The sequence below is a fragment of the Ranitomeya imitator genome, chromosome 6, assembly GCF_032444005.1.
Source record: "Ranitomeya imitator isolate aRanImi1 chromosome 6, aRanImi1.pri, whole genome shotgun sequence".
Classification (NCBI taxonomy): Eukaryota; Metazoa; Chordata; class Amphibia; order Anura; family Dendrobatidae; genus Ranitomeya; species Ranitomeya imitator.
The window spans coordinates 530,799,593-530,822,956 of NC_091287.1; the positions used below are offsets into that span (position 1 = coordinate 530,799,593).

At 43.9% G+C, this 23,364-nt stretch overlaps 1 protein-coding gene across 2 annotated transcripts; it reads left to right on the forward strand.

The window, feature by feature from the left end:
- The first annotated feature begins 243 nt into the window (after positions 1-243).
- SQLE (squalene epoxidase) lies at positions 244-21,900 on the forward strand. Of its 2 annotated transcripts, XM_069731881.1 has the most exons (12): positions 244-369; positions 548-810; positions 9,109-9,361; positions 12,461-12,641; positions 14,354-14,450; positions 14,687-14,800; positions 15,161-15,332; positions 16,947-17,042; positions 17,339-17,481; positions 17,911-18,007; positions 20,002-20,089; positions 20,734-21,900. In XM_069731881.1, exons 2-12 carry the CDS (start codon positions 565-567, stop codon positions 20,924-20,926), a joined length of 1,680 nt encoding a protein of 559 aa, XP_069587982.1. In that variant the 5' UTR covers positions 244-369; positions 548-564; the 3' UTR covers positions 20,927-21,900. The 2 variants fall into 2 exon arrangements, with proteins under 2 accessions (XP_069587982.1, XP_069587981.1); XM_069731880.1 differs by lacking the exon at positions 244-369 and having other exon boundaries at positions 421-810.
- Positions 21,901-23,364: the final 1,464 nt, after the last annotated feature.

Sequence of the window (23,364 nt, forward strand, 5' to 3'; positions counted from 1 at the left end):
GAAGCGCCCGACCACTCCCATTGGTTGCTCTATCCATAGCGTGAGCTCTGCTCACCTTAGCGACGGTTTACCATTGGCTGGTAAAGTATTGGGCGGTGCTCAGGACCTTGCGCGCTGTGGAACTCCTCCCCATTAGGTGACGAGCTCTCGTTGCCGGGCAACCGCAAGCGCCGAGTGCTGCTGAGGCTGAGGTTTGGCTCCGCCCCTCTCGTCCATCCTATGATACAATGTATCTCGGGGATTGGCAGACAGGGCAGACGGATCCATCCTGTGGAGGAGTGTGGGGGGGGAATGGCCGGGAGAGCTGGTGATTCTGTGTGACGGGGCGAGCGCACACCCCCCGTATGTAACCAGCCCCAGTGCCTCCAGGTGCGAGCAGTCACACTGCGCCCAGTTCACACCTGCGTGCAGCAGCGCTTCTCCTGCGTCCTCGTACATTTAGAATCAGATTTTTTTATACATTTATATTTTAAATAATTTTAAATATTTATTTTTTATTTATTATCTTTCTCTATATATTTTTCCTTTCTGTTAAATAACGCACAAGGCGACGCGCTCCCCGAGATGTGGACCTTCCTGGGGGTCGCCACCTTCACCTATGTGTACAAGAAGTGTGACGAGCTGCTGAGCGCCCCCCGGCTGGAGCTGCTGCTGGCCGTGCTGGGGGGCTGCACCGTGGGGCTGCTGCTCTCCTCCATCCGCTACCGGGGGCGCACCCCGAAACAGGGCGCTCCGGGGGTCATCACTGCCAGGGTGCTGGGCCTCACCGGGCCCCGGAAGGCGGAGAAAGCGGAGGACGAGGACAGGCCGGTAAGAGGGAGCCGGAGCCGGGGGCACAGTGATACATCTGTCACTGTCTGCACAATCCGTCATCTATCTACAGTATCTGGAGATTATCTATCTATTATCTATCATCTATCTATCATCTATCTATCATCTATCTATCATCTATCTATCTATCTATCATCTATCTATCTATCATCTATCTATCATCTATCTATCTATCTATTATCTATCATCAATCTATCATCTATCTATCATCTATCTATCTATCGATCTATTATCTATCATCTATCTATTATCTATCTATCATCTATCTATCATCTATCTATCTATTATCTATCATCTATCTATCATCTATCTATCATCTATCTATCATCTATCTATCATCTATCTATTATCTATCTATTATCTATCTATTATCTATCATCTATCTATCATCTATCTATCATCTATCTATTATCTATCTATCTATCTATCATCTATCTATCATCTATCTATCGATCTATTATCTATCATCTATCTATTATCTATCATCTATCTATCTATCTACAGTATCTGGCAATTATCTATTATCTTATCATCTATCTATTATCTATCATCTATTATTTATTATCTTATCATCTATGTACAGTATCTATTATCTATCTATTATCTATCTATTATCTATCTATTATCTATCTATTATTTATCTGTCTATTATGTATCTATTATTTATTATCTATCTATCTATCAATTATGTATCTACAGTATCTGTAATCTATGTAATGTATCTATTATCTATCTATTATATATCTTTTATCTTATCATCTGTTATCTCTCTATCTATCTATCTATCTATCTATCTATCTATCTATCTATCTATCTATTATCTATCATTATAGATCTGTCAGTCTCTATCTGCAGTTGAACACTATGTCATCTATACCGCATGCGTGGTGCCCGGTGCAGAATATCCGTATACTCTGTATACTCTGCCGTATCACTGATGTCCTGAGCTCTAGTCAATGAGTTTCAATGAGACGGAAAGCGGATAATGTTCTCACAGTGAAGATTAATCTAGAAATCAGGAGTCTGCGGAGATTACTGTGCTAAACTGCCAGCGTCTACCGCCAGCTCTCACCATGTAGCTTTAAGAAAATATATATTTATTGTAACAATTCAATTCCAATCAGCTTTAGCTACAGAACCATACACACATTAGCAGTTATAGATGGTGGCCCGATTCTAACGCATCGGGTATTCTAGAATATGCATGTCCACGTAGTATATTACCCAGCCACGTAGTATATTGCCCAGCTATGTAGTATATTGCCCAGCCACGTAGTATATTGCCCGGCCACGTAGTATATTGCCCAGCCACGTAGTATATTGCCCAGCCACGTAGTATATTGCCCAGCCACGTAGTATATTGCCCAGCCACGTAGTATATTGCACAGCCACATAGTATATTGCCCAGCCACGCAGTATATTGCCCAGCCACGTAGTATATTGCCCAGCCACGTAGTATATTGCCCAGCCACGTAGTATATTGCACAGCCACATAGTATATTGCCCAGCCACGCAGTATATTGCCCAGCCACGTAGTATATTGCCCAGCCACGTAGTATACAGCACAGAGCCACGTAGTATATTGCCCAGCCACGTAGTATATTGCCCAGCCACGTAGTATATTGCCCAGCCACGTAGTATATTGCACAGCCACGTAGTGTATTGCACAGCCATGTAGTATACAGCACAGAGCCACAGAGTATATTGCCCAGCCACGTAGTATATTGCCCAGCCACGTAGTATATTGCCCAGCCACGTAGTATATTGCCCAGTGGCGTAGTATATTGCCCAGCCACATAGTATATTGCCCAGTGACGTAGTATATTGCCCAGTCATGTAGTATATTGCACAGCCACGTAGTATATTGCCCAGCCACGTAGTATATTGCCCAGCCACGTAGTATATTGCACAGCCACGTAGTATATTGCCCAGCCACGTAGTATATTGCCCAGCCACGTACTATATTGCACAGCCACGTACTGTATTGCCCAGCCACGTAGTATACAGCACAGACACGTAGTATATTGCCCAGTCACGAAGTATACAGCACAGACACGTAGTATAATGCCCAGCCACGTAGTATATTGCCCAGCCACGTAGTATATTGCCCAGTGACGTAGTATATTGCCCAGCCACGTAGTATATTGCCCAGCCACGTAGTATATTGCACAGCCACATAGTATATTGCCCAGCCACATAGTATATTGCCCAGCCACGTAGTATACAGCACAGAGCCACGTAGTATATTGCCCAGCCACATAGTATATTGCCCAGCCACGTAGTATATTGCCCAGCCACGTAGTATATTGCACAGCCACGTAGTGTATTGCCCAGCCATGTAGTATACAGCACAGAGCCACGTAGTATATTGCCCAGCCACGTAGTATATTGCCCAGCCACGTAGTATATTGCCCAGTGGTGTAGTATATTGCCCAGCCACGTAGTATATTGCCCAGTGACGTAGTATATTGCCCAGTCATGTAGTATATTGCACAGCCACGTAGTATATTGCCCAGCCACGTAGTATATTGCCCAGCCACGTAGTATATTGCCCAGCCACGTAGTATATTGCACAGCCACGTAGTATATTGCACAGCCACGTAGTATATTGCTCAGTGACGTAGTATATTGCCCAGCCACGTAGTATATTGCCCAGCCACGTAGTATATTGCACAGCCACGTAGTGTATTGCCCAGCCACGTAGTATACAGCACAGACACGTAGTATATTGGCCAGTCACATATGTAGAAGGTTAAAAAATAAAAAATAAACATATACTCACCTTCCGAGAGCCCCTTGTAGTCCTGGCGCCTGTGTGCGGTGCACGCGGCAGTTTCTGGTCCCAGGGTTGGTATGAGCGCAGGACCTGTGATGACGTCGCGGTCACATGACCGTGACGTCACGGCAGGTCCTTCTCGCATAGTATCCTTAGCACCGGAACCTGCCGCTTGCACTGCCGAGGACAGGACGCCACGTCGGAGGGTGAGAATAACCTTTTTTTTTATTATTATTATTTTTAACATTAGATATTTTTACTATTGATACTGCATATGCATCATCAATAGTAAAAAGTTGGTCACACAGGGTTAATAGCTGCGTAACCAGAGTGCGTTACACCGCGCTCCGGTAACGCTGGCATTAACCCTTTGTGAGGGCTGACTGGATGACTGGAGGGGAGTATGGAGCGGGCACTGACTGCGGGGAGGAAAGAGCGGCCATATTGCCGCCGGACTGTGCCCGTCGCTGATTGGTCGTGGCAATGGTCGTGGGCGTTTTGCCACGACCAATCAGCGACTTGGATTCCATAACAGACAGGGGCCGCGACCAATGAATATCCGTGACAGAAAGACAGACAGATAGAAAGACGGAAGTGACCCTTAGACAATTATATAGTAGATATTTAATCTCATATCTAGTATCGATCTCATTTTCTGTTTACATATCTTATTTCAACTTCCTTCCTCCTTCCCCAGCACCCCCGCTAGTGTTACCCCATGTGCCATGTATAAATCCTTGTGTGTTTTTATTTGAAAAATATTTAGAATTGAGAGTTCTCAGTGTTTTTATTTGTACATTTATTTTAGTTATATTGTGCAGCGCTTTACAGACATTACCAGCACTGTCCCCATTGGGGCTCACAATCTAGATTTCACGCAAATAGAGAGAGAACATGCAAACTCCTTGCAGATGTTGTCCTTGTTATATCTAGGACCCCAGCGATGTAAGGCTACAGTGCTAACCACTGAGCCACCGATACAGTGCTAACCACTAAGCCGCCATACAGTGCTAACTACTGAGCCACTATACAGTGCTATCCACTGAGCCACCATACAGTGCTATCCACTGAGCCACCATACAGTGCTAACCACTGAGCCACCATACAGTGCTAACCACTGAGCCACCATACAGTGCTAACCACTGAGGCACCATACAGTGCTATCCACTGAGCCACCATACAGTGCTAATCACTGAGCCACCATACAGTGCTAACCACTGAGCCACCATACAGTGCTAACCACTGAGCCAAAATACAGGGCTAACTACTGAGCCACCATACAGTGCTAACCACTGAGCCACCATACAGTGCTAACTACTGAGCCACCATACAGTGCTAACCACTGAGCCACCATACAGTGCTAACCACTGAGCCACCATACATTGCTAACCACTGAGCCACCATACAGTGCTAACTACTGAGCCACCATACAGTGCTAACCACTGAGCCACCATACAGTGCTAACTACTGAGCCACCATACAGTGCTAACCACTGAGCCACCATACAGTGCTAACCACTGAGCCACCATACATTGCTAACCACTGAGCCACCATACAGTGCTAACTACTGAGCCACCATACAGTGCTAACCACTGAGCCACCATACAGTGCTAACTACTGAGCCACCATACAGTGCTAACTACTGAGCCACCATACAGTGCTAACTACTGAGCCACCATACAGTGCTAACCACTGATTAATAGCAAATACTTAGTGGGAAGCATGTCAATCACTAGCAATATGTCATAGATCAAAGTAACAAAAATACATGACTGACTAGGACCACCTGGACAAACTGCATATACATGAAGAACGCAAAACTCAAAAGAACGCAGTCATAAGTCCAAATATATAAAATATATAAACTTTATTAAATACCAAATAATCGGTGCACAGTAAAAAGTGGGAAAAACCCACCCATGCCATCAACAGCACATACAAATGGACAGGCCCTAATGCACTCTACCCCATATCATAAATATCAGAACCATGTAAATACACAGCATGTATAGGAAATTCATAACCATATCTTGGCAATCAATAACAGTATTCTAGTACATACATACCGGCGGTAGAAGGTGGGTGTATATGTGCATCAGAGACCCGTCCCCCCCAACGCGCGTTTCGGCAAACTGCCTTTCTCAAGGGGTGACTGGTGTGTAAATTAAATGGAATATATACTCACAGACCCGGAAGTATAACGGTACCTATGATTACCGGCAGCTGTCCCGCACGGCCGCATCACCCGGAAGCACAGGGGCCCCATGTGATCGCAGGGCAGCGGCACCGCGGTGACAGGAGCCGGAAGAAACATGTGCACTGTGGGAGTGAAGACGCCAAGCCGCCATCTTAGTATAGATAGAAGGCGGACTTGCGCAAATGGAACCCCAGAGAGGAGAGAAAAGGGGGAAACTGCCAGTCCCAACCGCGCATGCGCAAACAGCCCACCGCGGCCATCTTGTTGGAGACTAATAGCCACCACTACAAAAAACTTTATGGCAGCCATCATTATGGGGGCAGAATCAGGATATCATATATAGAAGGTGAGGATGCAGAAGAAACATAAGGAGGCCACCCCACAAAATAGCGGATTAACCACAAGATATGTTAGCAGTAACAGAGACATATATCCATATTGACAAAAATTCTATTAATAGGACCAAACCATAAAAGAAAAAAATATATAAAGATGTATACCAAATAATAAACAAAAATAAAAGAAAAAAATAAATAAAATTATAATACGCTATAAAGGAAAAAATTACTATATTAATAGAATGTCGCTAATGGATAATATGTATAAACGTGATTACGTATGCTATATATGTATATCCCTCTCTCATATCTCCTCATTCCTTCTCATTCCATATATAGGTGCAGAGAACACATATGTGTAAGCAAAAAGCCAGTATAATATATGAAACATATCAAATTTAACAATTACCACACATGTACACATCCAAATGTCCACCCCACACATAGCCACCATCAAATATGGTAGACAGTGCTGCAATCTATAACATATAATAAGGGGCAGTATCTTCATCTCCTTATATGCCATGATAGAGCGTCCATTATATTCTCTCCAGGGGCTCCAAATGAAAATACACGTAGATGATCCGGCTTCACTATTCAACCACAGAAGTCACCAAACATTTTCTATCATGGTCCGTAACACTAAGAAAAAAAAGAAATAAAATCAATTAAAATAAAGTAAAAACACACACATATGCGGATGATGTGCACAGGGAGGAAACAGCAGGCGGAGGACTACAGAAAAGGGGCAAAGGACAAGTTCTCATTAAGTCCATCAGGATGGACAGTTTGGAGACGCCATATCCATTGCATCTCCAATTTCGCTAGTCTCTTAGCCAACTGTCCACCCCTAATATTGATCTGCAAGGCTTCAATGCCTCTCACCCTCAGTAGTGTCGCGTTGCATTCATGATGTTCCCAAAAATGTCTCGGTATCGTTTTCAATGTAGATCCATCCATGTGGCCAGAGGCCGCCTGTATCCCCAGCACATGCTCTCTAATGCGGATTTTAAGTTGGCGGGTGGTAAGGCCAACGTATATTAACCCGCATGGGCACGTAGCATAATAGACAACATACCTTGTCGTACAGGTGATATGCTGTCTAATTTGAAAGGATTTAGTGCCCTTGGAATTAAGAAAAGAGACACTCCTTTCAACATTGGGGCAGGCCACACAATGGCCACATGGACTACAACCAAGTTTGGGTGGAAAGTTATCCAAGAACGTCCTAGTTTGCTGACCACTATAGTGGCTCTGCACTAAATGGTCCCTGAGGTTCCTCGCACGCCGAAATGTCAGAGAGGGCCGATCAGGGAGAAACTTCTTAATGGTAGAATCAACCATTAATATTGGCCACTGAGCCACCATACAGTGCTAACTACTGAGCCACCATACAGTGCTAACCACTGAGCCACCATACAGTGCTAACTACTGAGCCACCATACAGTGTTAACCACTGAGCCACCATACAGTGCTATCCACTGAGCCACCATACAGTGCTAATCACTGAGCCACCATACAGTGCTAACCACTGAGCCACCATACAGTGCTAACCACTGAGCCACCATACAGTGTTAACCACTGAGCCACCATACAGTGCTAACTACTGAGCCACCATACAGTGCTAACCACTGAGCCACCATACAGTGCTAACCACTGAGCCACCATACAGTGCTAATCACTGAGCCACCATACAGTGCTACCCACTGAGCCACCATACAGTGCTAACCACTGAGCCACCATACAGTGCTAATCACTGAGCCACCATACAGTGCTACCCACTGAGCCACCATACAGGGCTAACCACTGAGCCACCATACAGTGCTAACCACTGAGCCACCATACAGTGCTAACCACTGAGCCACCATACAGTGCTAACCACTGAGCCACCATACAGTGCTAACCACTGAGCCACCATACATTGCTAACCACTGAGCCACCATACAGTGCTAACCACTGAGCCACCATACAGTGCTATCCACTGAGCCACCATACAGTGCTACCCACTGAGCCACCATACAGTGCTAACCACTAAGCCACCATACAGTGCTAACCACTGAGCCACCATACAGTGCTAACTACTGAGCCACCATACAGTGCTAACCACTGAGCCACCATACAGTGCTAACTACTGAGCCACCATACAGTGCTAACCACTGAGCCACCATACAGTGCTATCCACTGAGCCACCATACAGTGCTAATCACTGAGCCACCATACAGTGCTAACCACTGAGCCACCATACAGTGCTAACCACTGAGCCACCATACAGTGTTAACCACTGAGCCACCATACAGTGCTAACTACTGAGCCACCATACAGTGCTAACCACTGAGCCACCATACAGTGCTAACCACTGAGCCACCATACAGTGCTAATCACTGAGCCACCATACAGTGCTACCCACTGAGCCACCATACAGTGCTAACCACTGAGCCACCATACAGTGCTAATCACTGAGCCACCATACAGTGCTAGCCACTGAGCCACCATACAGGGCTAACCACTGAGCCACCATACAGTGCTAACCACTGAGCCACCATACAGTGCTAACCACTGAGCCACCATACAGTGCTAACCACTGAGCCACCATACAGTGCTAACCACTGAACCACCATACAGTGCTAACCACTGAGCCACCATACAGTGCTATCCACTGAGCCACCATACAGTGCTAATCACTGAGCCACCATACAGTGCTACCCACTGAGCCACCATACAGGGCTAACCACTGAGCCACTATTATTCCCGTATCCCTTCCTTGATTTCGGAGTCACAATCTGCCAGGGTCCGGGCCGCCATCTCCTGCACACAGACCTATAGATGACGCTGTAACCATATGACACATTTAGCGAGCACATGGCATACATTCTAAACCAAGGTAAATAATGGGACGTGGATGGGACCTCAGAGCAGTGTTAGGAAACTGCAGTTAATATTTGGGATATTTTTGCCTTTTTTTGCAGAAGAAAACTAAGAATAACTTGCGGTCATCCAGTGTCAGTAATGGCACCACAGTTTCTGCCAGCAGATCGGGTGATGGTCCCGATGTCGTTATTGTGGGCTCTGGCGTCCTGGGATCCGCTCTCGCTACAGTATTATCCAGGGACGGGAGGAGGGTGGTCGTCATCGAAAGAGATCTGAAGGAACCAGATCGTATCGTCGGGGAATTACTGCAACCTGGAGGCTATCAAGCCCTGAAGGACCTTGGACTTGGCGGTAAGTAATGACGCCACAACTCTGGTATTGGCGAGGTCGGAACTGCTTTACATACATAGGGATGGATAAGGGAGTAAAATAAAAAATAGCAATCAATTAAGAGGGGGCCAGAGAATTATCAAAATTAAAAAAGTTTTGCTTAGTCTGTGCTTGGTTTGCTGAGTTTGTGTTTGGTTTGCTTGATCTGTGCTTTATTTGCTTGATCTGTGCCTGGTTTGTATTTGGTTTGCTTGATCTGCTTGATTTGCTTGGTTTGCTTGGTCTGTGCTTGATTTGCTTGGTCTGTGCTTGGTTTGCTTAGTTTGTGTTTCCTTTGGTTGGACTGTGCTTGGTTTGCTTGGTCTGTTTAGTTTGGGGTTGTTGTTTTTTCTGTGCTTGGTTTGCTTGGTCTGTGCTTGGTTTCCTTAGTTTCTGCTTGGTTTGTGTTTGGTTTAAACAGCCAACATATACTTACAGCATCTCCTTCATATGTCGGAGCAACCTTCAGTTATTGCAGGGAAGTTACACGAAAATAAAAAGCCCAGGACTTTTCTACAACTTGTCAGCAAACTACAGACTGCAATAAAAGCTAGAAGTCCACACTCCATAGCCAAACGAAGCATAAAGTTTATAATTTGTCACCTAGACCATGAAACATCAGTAGGGAATAGATATAAACCCCGGCCATTACATAATCATCACTTATGCTTCCTATATGTGCCACCATTAACCTACAACACGCAAAGCACACTCTCATATAGGAAACATTGAATATATGAAGTTTATCTATCATCTATTTATTATCTATCTATCTATCTATCTATCTATCTATCTATCTATCTATCTATCTATCTATCTTTATGTATCTATTATCTATCTTTATCTATTATCTATCTATCTATCTATCTATCTATCTATCTATCTATTATCTATCATCTATCTATCTATCTATCTACAGTCATGGCCAAAAGTATTGACACCCCTGCAATTCTGTCAGATAATACTCAGTTTCTTCCTGAAAATGATTGCAAACACAAATTCTTTGGTATTATTATCTTCATTTAATTTATCTTAAATGAAAAAACACAAAAAGAATTGTCCTAAAGCCAAATTGGATATAATTCCACACCAAACATAAAAAAGTGGGTGGACAAAAGTATTGGCACTGTTCGAAAAATCATGTGACGCTTCTCCAATTTGTGTAATTAACAGCACCTGTAACTTACCTGTGGCACCTAACAGGTGTTGGCAATAACTAAATCACACTTGCAGCCAGTGGACATGGATTAAAGTTGACTCAACCTCTGTCCTGTGTCCTTGTGTGTACCACATTGAGCATGGAGAAAAGAAAGAAGACGAAAGAACTGTCTGAGGACTTGAGAACCCAAATTGTGAGGAAGCATGAGCAATCTCAAGGCTACAAGTCCACCTCCAAAGACCTGAATGTTCCTGTGTCTACCGTGCACAGTGTCATCAAGAAGTATAAAGCCCATGGCACTGTGGCTAACCTCCCTAGATGTGGACGGAAAAGAAAAATTGACAAGAGATTTCAACGCAAGATTGTGCGGATGTTGGATAAAGAACCTCGACTAACATCCAAACAAGTTCAAGCTGCCCTGCAGTCCGAGGGTACAAGTGTCAACCCGTACTATCTGTCAGCGTCTGAATGAAAAGGGACTGTATGGTAGGAGACCCAGGAAGACCCCTCTTCTTACCCCGAGACATAAAAAAGCCAGGCTGGAGTTTGCCAAAACTTACCTGAAAAAGCCTAAAACGTTTTGGAAGAATGTTCTCTGGTCAGATGAGACAAAAGTAGAGCTTTTTGGGCAAAGGCATCAACATAGAGTTTACAGGAGAAAAAAAGAGGCATTCAAAGAAAAGAACATGGTCCCTACAGTCAAACATGGCGGAGGTTCCCTGATGTTTTGGGGTTGCTTTGCTGCCTCTGGCACTGGACTGCTTGACCGTGTGCATGGCATTATGAAGTCTGAAGACTACCAACAAATTTTGCAGCATAATGTAGGGCCCAGTGTGAGAAAGCTGGGTCTCCCTCAGAGGTCATGGGTCTTCCAGCAGGACAATGACCCAAAACACTTCAAAAAGTACTAGAAAATGGTTTGAGAGAAAGCACTGGAGACTTCTAAGGTGGCCAGCAATGAGTCCAGACCTGAATCCCATAGGACACCTGTGGAGAGATCTAAAAATGGCAGTTTGGAGAAGGCACCCTTCAAATATCAGGGACCTGGAGCAGTTTGCCAAAGAAGAATGGTCTAAAATTCCAGCAGAGCATTGTAGGAAACTCATTGATGGTTACCGGAAGCGGTTGGTCGCAGTTATTTTGTTGTGCAACCAAATATTAGGCTGAGGGTGCCAATACTTTTGTCTGGCCCATTTTTGGAGTTTTGTGTGAAATGATCAATGTTTTGCTTCATTCTCTTTTGTGTTTTTTTCATTTAAGACAAATTAAATGAAGATAATAATACCAAAGAATTTGTGTTTGCAATCATTTTCAGGAAGAAACTGAGTATTATCTGACAGAATTGCAGGGGTGTCAATACTTTTGGCCATGACTCTATCTATCTATCTATCTATCTATCTATCTATCTATCTATCTATCTATCTATCTATCTATCTATCTATCTATCTATCTATCATCTATCTATCATTATTATGATTATTATTATTATACATTTTTATAGCGCTATTTATTCCATGGTGCTTTTCATGTGAAAAGGGGACAAATATAGACAAATACAATTAAACATGAGCAAAAAAAAACCAAGGCATACAGGTACAGTACATAAGGAGGGAGGACCCTCACAGTCTGCAGGGGATGGGTGAGGATACACTAGGATTATCTATCTATCTATCTATCTATCTATCTATCTATCTATCTATCTATCTATCTATCTATCTATCTATCTATCTATCTCATACACACAGTCCGGCACATACACCTGGTGCCAGGTCTGAATCCCGTCACACCATAACGCCGTACTTGTGAGAAAAGCATGAATCATGTTCATTGTTTCCGATCCTGTTTGAGGCATTTTTTGCCAGGGCACCTGGTAGTAGTGCCCCCTTATTCGTGTAGACGCTCACATTATGGTCTCCTTTCAGATGCAGTAGAAGGTGTGGATGCCCACGTCGTTCATGGATACGTCGTTCACGACATAGAAAGTAAAGCAGAAGTGGAGATCCCGTACCCCATGAATGAGGAGAAGCAGCTGCAGTGCGGCAGGGCTTTTCATCATGGTCGCTTTATCATGGGGCTCCGCAAGATGGCCATGGCAGAACCCAAGTAGGTGTACAAGCCTCTGCTCTACCAAATGTTTATTGTCTTATCTGGTTGTGTTGCGATCCCCTCACGTGTGTCTCCAAATCATGAGTGTGAATCTGTAGATGTTGGTGTTTTTGGAGGTCATGAATGAGAGTTAGCAGATTTAGTTGGTAGATCATGTGATATCGGTGGCTTTGGATTAGGTGCGTTTTAGTGATCCAAACTGTTTTTTTATGGGCTCACCTGCTGAGGTGGCTTCACTAAGTCTTCAGTAAAGGTGAATAGCACAGGCGTGACACAAAGATGCAGGAAAGCTAGACTTGTCAAATGGCACATGGAACTGCGAGGATCAGTACAGATGGATCGGCAGGGTATGCGGAAAAGCAAAGCAGGAAGCACTGGATGAAGCAAAGCCAAATGTGTGGACTTCAGAAGAAGAGAAGGAGATGCAGCAGCAACAGGATAGCTGAGAAGTGATAGCCATCAGGAACCTGACATAACAAAGCTGAAGATGCGGCAACACCAGGATAGCACAGATGAGTTCCTTCTAAAGTACCTTGTTTCAGCAGGGACTGAAGGTGCTCACAGCACCAGTTTTAGCAGAGATGAATTTGTGATCAAGTACCTTGCTGCAGCAGAGGTGAAGGTGGGGAAACACCAAGAATGGTTGGATTGAGCTTGATAATAGCAGCTGGTTGCTGGATAGTAATCTGGAGAAGCTGAACTGTTAATCAAACATTTGGCGTGAACAAATCCAAGAGGGATGTGTAACTTAACTCCAGTGCATTGCCACCTCAATACTCAGGCAGCGCACAGCCATCTGAGCCAGCCGACAAAGCCTTGGGTGGTGACATCAGAGATATTTGCCAGGCTGCTGTAGTGACCTGTGGCGGAGTAGCACACAGTAACCTGCTACAGGGGAAGGGAGCAAAGCATGGCACTAGAGCCGAGACAGGTAACAGATAATTACTGGATTACTTTTTGGGGGGGTTTACAAATAAATGTCTGTAGATCAGGGAGGTTTTAGATCAGGGAGGTATCTGTTAATAACTTATTTTTATTGATGACCAATAGTCTGTAAATCTGGTGTAGATCAGGTTTTGCTGCTGTACAGCAGATGTTTCTGGAGATCATAGACATGAAGAGCCCGATGAGCAAAATATTTTTCAACTTTTGGCACTTTGGAGTTATTTTGTACAGCTTTGACAATGTGGGCGAAGCTGGGTCGGGACGGGTGCCTGACGATCACCACTTGCCAGACACTACTGATCCATAAAGAGGCATACGCTTCTCAATCAATCGAGAGTCCCACACTCCACCCCCATCCCAAAATCAAGACCGGTGGGTTTTTGGAGATCACAATGAGTGTTTGGAGATTGGGTGTTTTGGAGATCACGAGCAAGAGTCTGAAGATTGGATGATCACGAGCGAGTGTCTGCAGGTCAATTTTTTTCTACAAACACAGGATCACCAACTAGTGTCTGTAGACCAGTTTGGGTGGGGGGGGGGAGATACCGAGAAAGTGTTTGTAAATCCTTTCTTTTTAGATCATAATCAAGTGTTTGAAAAAGTATTTTAATTTTGGAGATCGAGAACAAGTGTCTCTAGATTTTTACTAGAGCACGGTCTGTAGATGTTAATGTGGCAGAACTGGGTCATTCTCATGAGCACCTGTTTATATCTGACCAATTTATACGACTTGTATATAGCGAAAATTCTCGCTTGTTTTGCAGCACGCAGTATATCGAGGGGACTGTGCTACAATTAATTGAAGAAAATGACACCATTTTAGGAGTCCAGTATAGGGACAAAGAAACCGGAGATGTTAAGGTAGGATGGGGGTGAGGGGCTCTTTAATGAAAAATACAGAGCTGATGCTCAAATCAGGTGCAATTTTTACTGATACTGTACATTAGAGGGCGCTTAATAGATAAATATATTACCTATCTATCTATCTATCTATCTATCTATCTATCTATCTATCTATCTATCTATCTATTACCTATCTGTATAACGTTCCTCTTGTGGTTGGTCTGGCACATTAATAGTTAATCTCTATTTTGCAGGAGATCCGTGCGCCTCTGACCGTCGTCGCTGATGGTGTTTTCTCCAAGTTTAGAAAAGACTTAATTTCTGGACAGGTCACGGTGTCCTCCCATTTTGTGGGGTGCATTTTAAAGGTCAGTACTTTAGTATCTAGTTCTGCTCTTGTCACTGACACGTGATTTCAATTAGACATTTTGGGGCAAAATGGGCAACTGATCAGGGGCTTCCACGCCCTTTAACAATAACAGTAATTTTGACCAGGGGTGGCCAAACTTTCACATGCCAGTGTACATATTATTTATGGTGCTTGCCCTCATTAAATATGGACGGGACATCAATAATAAAGCCCCTAAACCAGAACACACTGGATGTTAATAGTTTGCTCTGGGGTCTACACTCTGACTTTCCATTATTTTAACCATTCAGTAAAAAACGTTTGGATAAATGATAATTCCACTTTTGAGGCATTTGACTTTTTTGCTTTCCAATTCCAGGACTCCCCACAGTTTAAAGCCAATCACGCCGAGCTTGTCTTGGCCAATCCCAGCCCTGTCCTAATCTACCAGATATCATCCAACGAGACCCGGGTCCTTGTCGACATCAGGGGAGAAATGCCAAAGAACCTGAAAGAATATATGCTGGAGAACATCCTGCCCCAGCTCCCTGGTGAGGACCATAGTTATAGATAAATCACAGCTCTCTTGTGAGGACCATACTCATAGATAAATCACAGCTCTCTGTTGAGGGCCATAGTCATAGATACATCAAGGCTCCTTAGTGAGGACCATAGTCATAGATACGTCACTTCTTCCAGGTGAGGACCATAGTCATAGATACGTCATAGCTCCCTAGTGAGGGCCATAGTCATGGATACATCAACGCTCCCTAGTGAGGGCCATAGTCATAGATACGTCACTTTTTTCTGGTAAGGACCACAGTCATAGATACGTCACTTCTTCCTGGCGAGGACCACTGTCATAGATACCTCAGTTCTTGCAGTTGAGGACCATAGTCATAGATACCTCATAGCTCCCTGTTGAGGACCATAGTCATAGATACATCAAAGCTCCCTAGTGAGGACAACAGTCATAGATACGTCACAGCTCCTTGGTTAGGACCATAGTCACAGATAAGTCATAACTCCCTGGTGAGAACCATAGACATAGATACGTCACTTCTTCCTGGTGAGGACCACAGTCATAGATACGTCACTTTTTCCTAGTGAGGACCACAGTCAGAGATACATCACAGCTGTCTGGAGAGGACCATAGTCATAGATACATCACAGCTCCCTAGTAAGGACCACAGTCATAGATACATCACTTCTTCCTGGTGAGGACCTTAGTCATAGATACGTCACTTCTTCCTGGTGAGGACCACAGTCATAGAGATGTCGCTTCTTCCTGGTGAGGACCATAGTCATAGATACGTCATTTCTTCCTAGTGAGGACCACAGTCATAGGTACGTCACTTCTTCCTGGTGAGGACCATAGTCATAGATACGTCATTTCTTCCTAGTGAGGACCACAGTCATAGATACATCACTTCTTCCTAGTGAGGACCATAGTCATAGATACATCACTTCTTCCTAGTGAGGACCATAGTCATAGATACGTCACTTCTTCTTGGTGAGGACCATAGTCATAGATAAGTCACTTCTTCCTGGTGAGGACCACAGTCATAGAGATGTCGCTTCTTCCTGGTGAGGACCATAGTCATAGATACGTCATTTCTTCCTAGTGAGGACCACAGTCATAGGTACGTCACTTCTTCCTAGTGAGGACCATAGTCATAGATACATCACTTCTTCCTAGTGAGGACCATAGTCTTAGATACGTCACTTCTTCTTGGTGAGGACCATAGTCATAGATAAGTCACTTCTTCCTGGTGAGAACCACAGTCATAGAGATGTCGCTTCTTCCTGGTGAGGACCATAGTCATAGATACGTCATTTCTTCCTAGTGAGGACCACAGTCATAGGTACGTCACTTCTTCCTGGTGAGGACCATAGTCATAGATACGTCATTTCTTCCTAGTGAGGACCACAGTCATAGATACGTCACTTCTTCCTAGTGAAGACCATAGTCATAGATACATCACTTCTTCCTAGTGAGGACCATAGTCATAGATACGTCACTTCTTCTTGGTGAGGACCATAGTCATAGATACGTCACTTCTTCTTGGTGAGGACCATAGTCATATATACATCACAGCTCCCTGGTGAGGACCACAGTCTAAGATATGTCACAGCTCCTTCACAGCAATGTTCCTTTACTACAGAACATTTACAAGATCCATTCCACTTTGCTGTTGAAAACGACCGACTGAGGACGATGCCGGCCAGCTTCCTCCCGCCTTCACCTGTCAACAAAAAGGGTAAGACTGCATTTACATAGCTCCTTTGATGGTGATATTGATCTATGCTGCTTCCTATAATATAAACTATATGAAGTGAGAGCCCACAAGTGTTGATTTAGGGCAGGAGCTACGTGGTAACTTGTGGCTACAATGTCCCTCTGCCACCATCGCAACAGGGCTGGATTTCTTCCGACTTTTGGGTTGTGGCCAGTTGCACTTTTATATCACACAGGCACGAGTCGCCACATAGCTCCAGCCTTAGGCAGACCGACATGATGACCAAGCCTATTGTCTCTCGTCCCTGTTGGGTGCAGGAGTTCTGCTCTTGGGAGATGCATACAACATGAGGCATCCGCTGACCGGAGGAGGCATGAGCGTCGTCTTGAATGATGTGAAGATTTGGAGGGATCTTCTACAGGATCTGCCAGACCTGAACGAACACTCGCAAGTCCTGCAGGTGAGAATCTCATTTCTAAACAGGATTTATCAGCACTGTTTTGGATTTCAACAAACCTCAAGACTCTACGAAAGAGAAATGAGGAGGATTTTCCCATTTATCCATTGCATGGGATGGGGGTTGTCTATTGGCAATCCCGGCATCCTTGTGACACCAGAGTTTTTTATTTTTATGCAAAAGCCAAAGAAATTCCCAGCCGTAATGTCATGTGCGGCTTCTCAGCATTTCATGATGGACTCTTAATTGCATTTATGGTTCTAAAGGAGTATTCCCACTCTGAGGAAGTTTATATCGTGTCCTGTTTATCTGAAACAATCCAATTTAGTATTTGTATTTTTTTTTCTTTTTTTTTGCTCACAATCTAAACTGATGACAAGTAAATGATTTTCCTGCAGTGACGTCTTAATATTGCGTCCTAATATTTTTCAGGCCAAACAGCAGTTCTATTGGTCGCGGAAGAAGTCGCATTCCTTCGTAGTGAACGTTCTGGCTCAGGCCCTGTACGAGCTCTTCGCTGCCACAGATGGTGAGTGGGAACTGCAGAGACACAGGACGTGGTAGGAACAGAGGCAGATAAGAGGGATATGGGCTCATAAAAATGGTAATTTTCCATCTTTTGTGCCCACCAACCGCCACGTTGTACTGATCTGTAATAGCGCTCAGTGTTGATTCCATGACTTGTGACATGCCCTATCACATGTGGGCAACTCAATGTGGCACATAAGTGTTCACAGTCCTGTAATATCCAATGCTTGCCATCTACCTCCACCTTTGGCCCAATTTATTTTTTACTTCAAACACATGCTTTGAGGCTAACAATCATTTTTTTCAATTGGGTTTGATTAAAAATTCCGCACCTCTTTGCCTTCGATAGCCTCTGAGCTGTACTGTCTATTGCCACCGGCAGTATAAGTGTCATAGTTTTTTAGGTTGAAGGTAAATTTAAATCCATCGAGTTTAACTTATAACCTAACATGTGGATCCAGAGGAAGGTAAAAACCCCATAGGGCAGACGTTAATAGCTCCATATTAGGGGAAAAATTCCTTCCCAGCGCCATACGGTAATTTAATTACCTGGATCAATGCCCCATTACAGAATCTAGTGCCCATAATCTGTAATATATCTATCAAAAAAGCGTCCAGACCCTTGAATTTTAGTAGTGAATCAACCATTACAACATCATGTGGCAGAGAGATCCATAGTCTCACTGCTCTTACAGTAAAGAATCCATAGTCTCACTGCTCTTACACTAAAGAATCCATAGTCTCACTGCTCTTACACTAAAGAATCTAAAATCTCACTGCTCTTACACTAAAGAATCTAAAATCTCACTGCTCTTACAGTAAGGAATCCACAGTCTCACTGCTCTTACAGTAGACAATCCATAGGTTCACTACTCTTACAGTAAAGAATCCATATGTTCACTACTCTTACAGTAAAGAACCCATAATCTCACTGATCTTACAGTAAAGAATCCATAATCTCACGGATTTTACAGTAGGGAATCCATACTCTCCCTGCTCTTACAGTAAAGAATCCAAAATATTACTGCTCTTACAGTAGAGAATCCATAATCTCACTGCTCTTAAAGTAAAGAATCTATAGTCTCAGTGTTCTTAAAGTAAAGAATCCATAATATCACTGCACTTACAGTAGAGAATCCATAATCTCACTGCTGTTAAAGTAAAGAATCCATAATATCACTGCACTTACAGTAGAGAATCCATAATTTCACTGCTCTTACAGTAGGGAATCCATAACCTCACTGCTCTTAAAGTAAAGAAACCATAGTCTCACTGTTCTTAAAGTAAAGAATCCATAATATCACTGCACTTACAGTAGAGAATCCATAATCTCACTGCTGTTACAGTAAAGAATCCATAGTCTCACTGCTCTTACAGTAGGGAATCCATAATCTAACTGCTCTTAAAGTAAAGAATCCATAGTCTCACTGTTCCTAAAGTAAAGAAACCATAATATCACTGCACTTACAGTAGAAAATCCATAATCTCACTGCTGTTACAGTAAAGAATCCATAGTTTCACTGCTCTTACAGTAGGGAATTCATACTCTCACTGCTCTTACAGTAAAGAATCAATAGTCTCACTGCTCTTACAGTAAAGAATCCATAATCTCACTGCTCTTACAATAGAGAATCCATAGTCTCACTGCTCTTGCAGTAGAGAATCCATAATCTCACTGCTCTTACAGTAAAGAATCAATAGTCTCACTGCTCTTACAATAGAGAATCCATAGTCTCACTGCTCTTACAGTAGAGAATCCATAATCTCACTGCTCTTACAGTAAAGAATCCATAGTTGCACTACTTTTGCAGTTAAGAATCCACAATCTCACTGCTATTACAGTAAAGATTTGCCTTCTGTGATTATGATTAAACGTTCTTTCGTCTAGCTGTAGATGATGACCCCTAGATAACTGAAAATCAGTCAGTGAACTCATATTCAGATTGAATGATAAGTTGCTCATTAGTTTCCCATGCGATGCCTTCTTGCCCTCAGATTCCCTGTACGAGCTGAGACGAGCCTGCTTCAACTACTTTAAGCTTGGAGGAGAATGTGTCGCCGGCCCCGTAGGACTTTTATCTGTGTAAGTGACCCCATACTATCGACCTCTTTCCTCATACACCATAAATAAGTCGATACTCCGACTCCACGCCACTTTACTAGGAGAAGCAAGTTAAGCAACCAACTTACTATAAATTACGACATAAAAATTGACATGACTCCTAAGTGGAGATTTTATTCCGGTTTGTAGAGAACATTAATTTTATTTTCTGGTGCTTGGGCAGGACAAACAATCCAGTAAGAGAAAAGCCAGCATTGTGTCATTCTTTAGAAAACTCAGTGTTTATTGTAACTTTATTCCATACGTGCTAAAAACGCTGAACACAGATCCTCAAACACTGACGCGTTTCGGAAGTAAACTTCCTTATTCATAGATTTATAGCTATGTTTACGTCCGAAACGCGTCAGTATTTGAGGATCTTTGTTCGGTGGTTGTAGCACGTATGGAATAAAGTTACAATAAATGCTTTCTCAAGAAGGACGGCGTGCCGGCTTTTCTCTTACGTGATTATATTAACAGGCTTTGCTCTAGCTGCCGAGCCCCCTGGATGAAGCCATTACAGGTGGGGTGAGCTGTTGGTTTCTTATGTTGGACAGGACAGATGTGGCAAATTTAATACATCCTTGAATAATAACTATAATAACCCTATTTTACTCTTCCTACAGAGTGTCCCCCAGACCCACGCTGCTGATTGGACATTTCTTCGCCGTCGCGTTTTACGCCGTCTACTTCTGCTTCAAGGCCGAGTCCTGGTGGACCAAACCCCGCGCCCTAATCCGAGGCAGCGCCGTCCTCTACAGAGCCTGTTCCGTCATCTTCCCGCTCATATACTCAGAGACGAAACACCTGATCTACTGAATCCAGGCATTGAACACTTAACCTTGCCCGCAGAGGGCACAAAATAAGGCAATGAGGTGCGGCACCTGTGCCACCGCAGACTCGGGCCGGGTAATCGCCGGTCCATATTGATCCCAATTCATACAAGAAGAATGATCGTGAAAAGAGAGTCCTGACAGCTTCTTGCTCTCAGCCGGGGCGTGGGATACGTTCCACATCTAGGTACTGTGATGAGATGCAAAGTATTTTCTGAATTCTTACAGAATGCCTTCACGTGCACTAATGTATATATAAGGAACCTGCAGCCAGAAAATGACATCTCACAATTAGGCATAGGCGATCATTAAATCCAACCGTTCCGCACCCTCCCTGTAGTAATAATCCATGGACGTTAATTCTCCTTCATGCTAATCGGCATCTCCTAATTATTTATTTAATTGTAAACTGTGAGCAGGAGCTATAGCGGTGCCAACGGGATCACTAGGAGAGGTGACATCACACTGTACCCACCTCAACATTAGCCTGTCTCATATAACCACTAACATCCTGGGGTCAAACATCTCCGACCTGGCTGTAATCTTCACTTCGTGCAATCTATGGTTATTACTGGTGCCGTCAGCTAGGATTGTGCCTGGACAAACGACCCCCAACGTGTTTCGTTCCTCCGTGCCTCTTTTGGATTCGCAGCATTCGCCTGAGCCGGTGGTGCGGCGTATCGGCCAAGGATGTGAATGGCTGAATCTACATTTATTACGTTGCACATTGTTGTCGTGGTCTTCGAAATTCTTAATGGCGTCAGAATATTCACCGAAGATATCGACGGTCTAGAGGCAAATATTTTTGTACAGTATATAATACACAATGTCTCGTGGACTTTGTTTGTTTTTATATTTTATATTATGGAAAAAATTTTATGCAAAAAAAAAAAAAATCAACCTGAGATTTAACGGAGTTGTTAATTTTTACAAATTAAAATGGATTTGTGAACAGGTTGAGACTTGATGTCGTGAGAGTTGGTTCGGAATTAATCAAATGCAGAGACAGGTTTGCTAGACTGTGAGATAGAGTATTATGACTGGATGGGGGCACAGGAAGTTGCTTGATAAGCCCTGTGCAGCAAACCATGGTTGGCCATATACCGCCTTACCATCAACTAGCACCACCTATATTTTAAGCGAAGGATTCGCTATACTTACATATTACTGCTATACCAAGCGATGATATGATTAAGGCTCGGGAGAGTCGAAACGTCATGTTACTACTGTAGTCGCTTATCCTAAAATTGTATATTGCTCCCATGTGTTACTAATGTTAAGTTTTGTCTAATAAATGTGCACTATCTTGCATAAGCAACAATTAGAGTGTGCGGTGTCTTCCAAATATTATTTGATTACTGGGACTCTTGTAGTCCGTGACACCGGCACCTCGCCTTAAATTGACTGAGTGCACACCATTGTACCCTATTAGCACAATGTATATGGCGGTACCTGGTAACAGGCGCAAACACCACAGGAGCAGGAGACGTAACAAGTCCCATATAGGAAGTACACATGCCCATAGTGGCCGCTGCTACTAGCCACATGATCCTGCAGCATTGCACACTATACTTGCTAAACATTAATCCTGCCAGCAAGGCAGATGGTAAAGAACAATTAGATTTAGTCACTAAATTGGGGCAAAAGGTACAGGAGCTTTGGTTGTCGGCTGCGGCCACCAGGAGGCCGACACTAAGAATGCACAAAAAGTCAGCTTTCTCTACAGGCTACACCCTCCTACTAACACCAGCTTAGTTTAGTGTCACGTAGGAGGCAGACAAAGAACGGAGTTCTGTTTCTACCTACTTTATGTCTTTTTCTCCTTTTTTTAACATTTAAAGGGAACCTGTCACCCCGTTTTTTGAGATTGAGCTATAAATACTGTTAAATAGGGCCTGCGCTGTGTGTTCCTATAGTGCATGTAGTGTACCCCGATTCCCCATGTATGCTGAGAAATAACTTACCAAAGTCGCCGTTTTCGCCTGTCAATCAGGCTGGTCAGGTCGGGAGGGCGTGGTGACATCGCTGGTTCTTCCTCAGCTTTACGTTGGTGGCGTAGTGGTGAATTGGTGAGTTTGCATCTCGGCTTTGGGAAAATGGCCGCCGCGATCTCTAATGCGCACGCGCGGCATCCCGCGGCCATTTTCCTGAAGCCCCGTGCAGCAGAGCACTCGATCTGCGCACGCGCGGCCCCAGGAAGGTGGCCGACCCCACCGACGAAAGGGATGACAGCGCAGATCGCGCGCTGTGTCTTCACCACTACGCCACTACGCCACCAACGTAAAGCTGAGGAAGAACCAGCGATGTCACCACGCCCTCCCGACCTGACCAGCCTGATTGACAGGCGAAAACGGCGACTTTGGTAAGTTATTTCTCAGCATACATGGGGAATCGGGGTACACTACATACACTATAGGAACACAC

Excerpts from the sequence above, each read along its gene's own strand:
- SQLE (XM_069731881.1), top strand. The coding sequence starts at position 565 with ATGTGGACCTTCCTGGGGGTCGCCACCTTCACCTATGTGTACAAGAAG. Across the intron at positions 17,482-17,910 it reads AACACTCGCAAGTCCTGCAG|GCCAAACAGCAGTTCTATTG; the intron begins GTGAGAATCTCA and ends AATATTTTTCAG. Across the intron at positions 18,008-20,001 it reads GCTCTTCGCTGCCACAGATG|ATTCCCTGTACGAGCTGAGA; the intron begins GTGAGTGGGAAC and ends TCTTGCCCTCAG.